Here is an 8,276-nt window from a genome sequence, read left to right as displayed (position 1 = left end):
TGTCTGCCTCTGCCTCCCAAGTGCTGGGATTCAAGGCGTATGCCACCACTGCCTGGCTCAGAAATTTCTTTTTAATATAATTAAATAATTCTGGACAAACCAAGCACCTATCTTATCAGGCAGTGTGCTTGCTTTTCAAGCTTGAGCCAGGGGACTCCATCCCACCATGGCCTATGCTATATGCATGTGCTGTGTTGCAGGATATTTGATCACACTGTGTACCCTGAAATTTGGCTACTGATCGAAGAAAGCTGTTTCTAGTTGGGGTGTGGCTCAACCCTTAGTACATATCTTTAATCCCAATCAATAAAGGTAAAGTTCATTTGTAGAAAGAAGCACCAGTGTTTGACAGTTGCGTCTCATCGAGTGACAGATAAAGTGACTAATCAGAGAAAAATTTGGCGGAATAGGATATACACCATTTTCAGGAGCACAGACAAAAAAGAGAGCGCAGAGCAGAGGGAAAAGGAAAGAAGGCAGTTTTACTGGGACAGTTGTACAGACACATGTGGGAGAGAGAACAAGCTAGGCACAGATGAAGGCAGAACAAGGCAGAGAATGAGAAGGAAACACTCCGTCCGAATCTGAGATAGTCCAGATTGAATTAGTCAGCTTGGGGAGGAGTTTAAGTCAGTATGGCTGAGTTGAATGAGCCAGCCAAAGATCAGAAGGAAGCAGGAAGGGAGGAGCTTATTCAGCAGTAAGTCTCAGAGGCAGAAAACATCTTAGGCCTAGATAAGATTGTATGGAGGCTGAAAGCTACCAGGGACTAGGCCTAGGTTAGCATACAGCGGCGGTAAGCTTAGGAGACAGTAATTGGTATCAGAGAATAAGAAATACTTTTACAGTGTTGGCATAAATCTGCCTATTTTCCAGCACTCAAGAGGCAGAGGCAGGCCTCTGAGTGTGAAGCCAGCCTAGTAGACACAGTGAAGCCCTGTCTAAAAAGAAAAAGAAAAAGCAATGCCAGAGAGCTTAAGGTTTTAGTCATCAAATGGAGGGTTGTTTATTCTAGTCAAGTTGGAAGGCTTTGGTTTCAATCACCCTGACAAAATTTAGTAGCATGTCAGTTGTCAGGAATAAGAATCCTACGAGTGAGTTTGGCAGCAATAGAGTCAGAACTACCTAGAGGTAGGTGACTGACTAGCATTTTATGTAGTTGGAGAGTGTGCCATGTGGGTACCCGAGGAAGTGAAGATGACGATAGATCTCCTGGATCTGGAGTTACCGACGGTTGTGAGCCACCATGTGGGTACAGGAATCGAACCCAACTCCTGCAAAAGCAACAAGTCCTCTAAACCATCTCTCAGCCTGAGACACACTTTTCTTATGGACTATTTCATGATAAAATACACACATAATAAAATAATAAATGCTTATGCATTTTCTAGCAATATGAATGATATTTTCTGTTAGTGACCCAAATGCAAGACTGCCATTGGCTGAGAGCTCTGTCCCATCTTTTACTTGAGTTTTTCAATGAAAGCGTGGTGGAAAATAGCATGGACAGTTTCTTGTCTTAAGGTGTTTAAGTTGGGGCATGTAAGATGCCCCAATGCTGGTAAGCATGAAGAGCTAATTTGAATTCCAGCCCACACATGGTGGAGGCATAGACTCTCACCAGTTGTTGCCTTCCCTCTGAATGTGTTCTGTGACACAGCAGACTCACTCACTCAAAGTAAACATTAAGTGTAATTTTAAAGTGTTTAGGATGAATGACTTAATTTTTAATGTACAACTGATTATCCCTATGCAATAGCACATGTTAGAGCATCAATTGCTTATTTGCTCTTTTCAAACCAGCACTGCTGGCATTGCAATTGCTTTAATACAGAGAATCTACCCTTGAGACCCTGAAAACGCTGCTTTCTTTGACTTCCCATCTCACTATGATTTTGTTGATGTTTTAAATGTGTAAAAGGTTTACATTAAAGATAAATGATAAGGTATGGAGTGCCTTTAGGACTTAATAAAGTTTCTAAATAACTGATAGTCTTTTTACTCAGATAAAACATGGTCTTTCTTGGCTGTAACCAATGTTTTGATGCTATACACATACATCTATGCCTATATATAAGTATATGAGAAATTGCCAATGTGGTATTTATATTAACTCTCTTTTTGTTATCATAAACAATATTAAAAAAGGATAACTTGCCTTCTATAAGGTAGATCAAAACTTCAGAACATTGTCTTTAAAATGTTATGGTTAAAAGCAGTATTTTGTTAAAGTTGTGCATACAAGGTAATTTTACCATGGCACTTATCAAAATGATAGTGTTTGTTCTTTCAAACTAGTGCATATAATGAGATTGTCAGCTTGGATGCCTCTGTGCCCCCTGTAATGGAAAAGAAGAGTTAGAAGGAAGACATTGTCTGGGCAGTTATAGTCTACTGAAAGTAATGTATGCAGAACATGAGAAAGTGTGCAACTGTTACATCCTTGTCAAGTTGTTTTATGTCATGAGCCAATAATAGGCTACAAGTTGAAGTAACAGCCACAAAGTCAAATACAGGTACTTCATATATGTGGCTTGTTACAGTTTGCTCCATTTCTTATGAGGGTTAATGACTCTCAGCACTATTGGCTGTCTATAGACTAGGACATGACAAGGTGATAACAAAAATATTTTCAAAGCATACAACAACTTTGACATTTTTGTGTTTAAATTTCAGGAATATTATAATTGTTCCTGTATAGAACGGAAAGTAGAAATCACTTCCACTGCAGAAAGTATTGATTCTGAAGCTACAGCTGGAAAATGTAAATCTCGGTGTTCAAACTTGCCCATATTTCTTGGCATTTTCTTCATTACAGTTATCTTTACCTTTATGGCAGGCACTCCCATAACTGTGTCTATATTACGGTAAGCACTGCACGCGAGAACTTGCATTTCCAAAAGAAGCATGTTGTGGACTTAGAGGATCAAGTAGGCTTTTATTGATTTGAGCAATACCTGCCTGGGGCATCTTGAATTCTCAGACTCCATAGAAGCCCAGGTGCTTGAGGTTTAAAGAAGCTAATGTAGGAAATGTCTTACTGTCCCCCATGTGGCAAGTGTTTTGGCATTAGTACCTTTGTGGGTTTCACACATGACCAGTGTGAGCTAGAAATTTGGTGAGTTGTGTGTCAAATTTTGGTAAGTCTTCTGGCATAATCACAGCCTTTTTTTCTAAGCTGAAGAGTGGGTGCTGGCAAATCAACTCTCTCCAAAGTGTCAAGAAGAATGTCATCTTCGCATTAGCTGGAGGTTTGGCTTATTGTTGATTTTTTTCCCATTTAGTGCCGCTCTATCTTCCATCTGAAGGTTTTCTGCCGGGTTTTGAACAAGCACTAGGCTTTTTCTTTCCTAGTACATTGATTTCTAGCATTTACCCACTATCGTTCATATTTTTAATAAGTGGAAAGTATGTGGTTTGCAAATGATACTAGATGTTAACATTGCTCTACCTGGGAATTAGAGGTATGTAGTAAAGAGAAACATAAATTATATAATTGACTTTTTTTTTAACTGCTTAGTTGTTTGAGCTTGTAGTTTTTTGATGTTTTGTAGTTTTATTAACATTTCAGTGTTGAGCCTTGGCTGGCCTTGAACCTGCAGTCACTCTTCTTCTATTGTAGGCTCCTAAGTGCTGGGATTACAGGCTTGTGCCCCTCTGCCTGGCTTATATACTTGCTTAGAAATATGAGTCACATTTTTGGTATCTCACATGACTTTTCTGTGTAATGATGTCAGACATTATTTTTATTGAACAGTCATTAAAGAAAAAACTATTACTATTATTGAATCCAGAATCTGTTTTCTTTCTCCTCACTTTATATCCCTATCCCATCTGTGTGATTTCAGTCTCAATGTTAGATAGTATTTGAAGCTTATTTAATGGTGATACAAAAAGGTTGTTTGTTTGTTTTTGTTTTTGTTTTTAGCAGGAGTATAGTGTTACATGCCTGCAATCCCTACCTAAAAAGGTAGGGTGGTATGGCTTTAAGTACAAATGCTAGCTTAATTCAATTGTTTCCAGATGAATTGCAATGTCTAGTCAATTAAAGTTATATATGTTACTATTAAATATATTATAACACACATACAACATGAAATTATTATCACAAACTAATCCATCATCTCTCAGGTGACCTTTAATGTGCGTGCACACATGTGGTAAGAATGAATAATATCCATTCTTAGCAAATTTCAATATATAACACAAGTTTTCTGGGGAGAGATCCATAGTTAACGCAGGGTCTCACGTAGGCCAGGCTGGTTTTGAACTTGCTACATAGTTGGGATTGTTCTACCTTTATGTACAATACAGTCATCCTACTATGCATTCCATCTCCAGAATTTAACTTGCATAATCAAAACTTTGCAACCTTGGCAAGAATTGAACCATTCACTTGCCTTTGGCCTCCTGCAATCAAGGCTTTTCTCTCTACACCTCGAAAACGCCTTAATATTTTTATATATATTTGTGTGCATTTATATGTGTACACGTATACCATGGTATGTGTGTGGAAGTCATATGACATCTTTCAGGAGTACTTTTCGCCTTTGCTCCTGTTGTTCTAGGACTTGAACTTGAGTCACCACACTTGGCAACGGGCATGTTTTCCCACTGAGCTTTCTTCCCAGCCTGCCCTCTGTCCTTTTCTTCATAATGAGGCTGATGCTTCAGGACCCACCTATGAGTTGGAGCATGCAATCATGCAGTATTTTGATTTAGTTTGTTTTGTCTCAGCACAATGTACTATAAGTTCATTCATGCTCTACAAATGGTGAGGCTTCCCTTTTCTAGTGGGGTACAATATCATATGGTACATTTTCTTTGTCCATTTGATGATTGGCTTGTTCGATAGATTAGCTACGGTTCATAAGATAACTAGATGGGCAGCAATCTCTTTGACATTCTGTTGAATCACATTTTACTTATGGTTTTAACTTTCTCTGAGAAACTGCTGTCTATCTGTCTGTCTGTCTGTCTGTATCAGCTCACTTTTCTTCTGGTAGTGTGCCTGGCTTGCTTTTCCCTGTTTCAAGAATGTTTTGTTTCACTTTATCGTAAGAAATGAATGAGTAAGAGCAAGAAGGCTTCTCCTGTGGGCTTGATGGGCATTTGTTCATGACTACTGGCTTTGAAAATGTTTCCCACAATTCCCAGCCATTGTTGTGTCTTCTTTGGAGAAATGCCTATTCAGATCTTTTGTCTATTTTTTTGGAAGTCTTTTCTCACTATTAGGCTACTTGTGTTTATGATTTCTTTCGAATGAAGTGCTTCTGAGATGCCTCGTTTACCAGTGCTTTCCTGTACTCTGTCTCTTAAGTTTGCTTCCTTTGCTGTGTAGAAGCCTTGTGGGATGGTCCCATTTGCCTCTGTTTGCTTTGTTAGCTTGTGTTTCTGGAATGGTAGCCAGAAATGACATTGCTAAAATGAATATCAAGAACTTTATGTTTTTGTTCTTACAAGGATAGGACACAGGGCTAGTATTTATATTTACTCTTTTGTCAATTTGAATGCGATTTTTATTCAGTTTGAGGTAAGGGTCCAATTTCATTATTTTGCATGTAAATGTAGAGTATACAATTGTCTGAACATAATTTATTAAATATGATCTTCTTACCCCTACTGTGTGTTCTTGACATCCTTGTCAAAAATCACTTGCATATACATATATGTGTGTTCTGTTCTGTTGATCTCTGTGTACATTTTTATTAAGTCAGACTCAGACTGTTTTTATTATTATAGCTTTGTTATTATAGTTTGAAATCTGGTAATATTGTGCCTCTAACTTTGTTCTTATTGAATAAAATTGGCATAGCTATTGTGGGTCTTTTCCATATGAATGCTATGTTTTCTATTTTTATGAACTTTCATTAGCATTTTGATGGAGGTTTTATTCTAAGTGTCTTAAATAGTATGGGCATGTTGACAACATTATTTTGATTCATGAACATTAAGATGCCTCTCTGTATGTGTGTCATCTTCCAACATCAGTTTTACATTATTTTAATATCCAAGAGGTTTATACCATTTTTTTAATCAAGATATTTAATTACTATTTGATGCCATTGTAATTAGGATCTTTTTCTTAGTTTCCTTTATGGATATTTCAAAATCAGTAGAATTGTAACTGATTGATACTGTTGATTTGATATCTTCAAATTTATTAACCTTCATCGATTCATGAGAATAGTCTTGTTTGTGGAGGCTTTTAAAATTATTTTTATTTTTTGTAGGTTGCCTAACCATCTAAAACCAGAGACTGTTTCTTTTTTTTCCAATTCACATGTCTTTTCTCTGTTATCATACCTAAGTCCTCTAGACAGAATACAGAGAAGGCATTGTTTCCTATTCCCGATCTCAGTACATTGGCTATGTTATGTGTGATTTTTGTCTTTTGGGACTTTTATTTTGCTGAGGTTCATTGCCTCTGTGCCTAAATTATTTAGGGATTTTATGAAAGATAATATTGTAATTGAATGTTTTTCCCCCCATTTTTCTTTCATGAAATTCACAGAAGCCAGTGATTTTTGCTGTTATATGCAATGCTTTTCCACAGATAATATTTTTCTTTTGTAATCCCAGGATAACTTACATGTAAGGTTTTAAAAATATTTTTAATTTACACATTTGCTTGAGTAGAATATAGCTTAATATCTTTTTCTCATTTGTTTTGAATATGTTTGCAGGTGTGTCAATCACAGACAGCGGTCTCTAGCATTGGGAGTGCAGTTCATGCTTCTTCGTTTGTTAGGTATGTTATTTAAAAGCAGCATTGCTGTTTTGGTTCATTTGTCTTACATACATGTTACATGTATGTTGCTATGTTGCATACCAAGTAAATGATGAAGGAGAAGGAAGGAGTAGTTGTCACTGGTAAAAGTTTTCTAACATGCATGATATAGCACTGTCTACATAAATGAGAACACAGGGACTTACATTTCACCTGTCCGACTTGTTATCTGTTGTTCCTCTATGCCACTGCAGATATAACATTAAAGGGAATACCTGGTTTATTTGAAGCATAAATTATTAATCTCAGTATATAGTTTTCTTGCCACCTCTTATTTAATAATTGAGAATACTCATTATGATTTTTTAAATACTTTCAGTCATCATTTGTTTGAGTTCACTAATGTGGAATATAAAAGGTGGTGAGGATTACGTACATGGGGAAGTTCCCTGGTATTTGTATGTCTTTGTGTAAGAAATAATCCTATATGTCTGTATATGGACATGATCATACATGCACACATTTATATTATATCATATACACGTGCCCACATTAGTGCATGTGTGTTTGTCTGTGTGTAGGGACAAAATGTACAGACAATGCATATAGTAGTTTATCAGTATTCTTTGTGCACCAAAGCCAATCTTTTTATTTTCTAATTCTATCATAGCCAGTGTCAAAGAGGTAGCCATTTGTTACCTTATGAAATCAGTGAAATAAAATATTTATTAAACTAACATGTTTTACAGCTAGGGGAATAGAAACAATGTATTTTTTGATATAACTGCATTTGCCTTAATTTAATGATTCTGTAGATCATCAGACATTATATGGTATTGTATTACTATTTATAGATTTTGTATCAATTAAAATAACATTTTTCTAAACTCTTAACACAACATAAAAGTAAAATTCTCTTTAATTTTTAAAACCTTTATTTAGTGTATATTTGTCTGTGTGTCTGGGAGTGTACATGTGCCACAAATGAAGAACAGAGAACAATTTTCAAGAGTTGGGTCTCTCTACTACATGGTTTCTGGGGATCCGATTCAGATGGCCAGATCCTGAGGCAAGGACCTTTACCTGCTGGGCCATCTTACTGCCCTAGTACTAAAGTATTTTTAAAAATTGATTAGAAATATATAATTACATATAGTTATTTAAAACATTTTGACTAAGGTTTTTTTTATATCTCTTTGACTTAGATGTGAATTGACTAATGTATGTGGATAGAGTAAAGTCTATTTGTATTATATAATTGTGTAAAATCTATATTGTAAGCTATATTCATTACTATTTTCATTTCGCCTCTATTCCTCTAGGCACGATACCTGGGCCAATTATATTTGGTGTCACAATAGACAGCACATGTGTTCTGTGGGATATCAATGAATGTGGAATAAAAGGAGCATGTTGGATTTATGATAACATCAGGATGGCGCATATGCTGGTAGCTATAAGTAAGTAGACATCTCATTAATAACTAATGGTCTAATTTGGTGCAATGTTCAGGTCACCCTGTGGGGCCATCCTGCAGTTCTTTTTT

The 8,276-nt window shown here is 36.3% G+C and overlaps 1 protein-coding gene across 2 annotated transcripts in view; it reads left to right on the top strand.

Annotated features, from left to right (window-relative positions):
* The window catches only part of Slco4c1 (solute carrier organic anion transporter family member 4C1), a 55,929-nt gene that overhangs the window by 41,582 nt on the left and 6,071 nt on the right, over positions 1-8,276 (top strand). For both annotated transcript variants that reach the window (XM_031368529.1, XM_031368530.1), the window contains exons 10-12: positions 2,677-2,867; positions 6,687-6,751; positions 8,053-8,190. In XM_031368529.1, coding sequence (XP_031224389.1) covers positions 2,677-2,867; positions 6,687-6,751; positions 8,053-8,190 — 394 coding nt within the window. The remainder of the gene's footprint in view (positions 1-2,676; positions 2,868-6,686; positions 6,752-8,052; positions 8,191-8,276) is intronic.

This window comes from Mastomys coucha, unplaced genomic scaffold (assembly GCF_008632895.1).
Source record: "Mastomys coucha isolate ucsf_1 unplaced genomic scaffold, UCSF_Mcou_1 pScaffold14, whole genome shotgun sequence".
NCBI classification, from domain to species: domain Eukaryota; kingdom Metazoa; phylum Chordata; class Mammalia; order Rodentia; family Muridae; genus Mastomys; species Mastomys coucha.
Note: the sequence above shows the minus strand (reverse complement) of the source record. Positions and strands in the feature narration are given on the sequence as shown.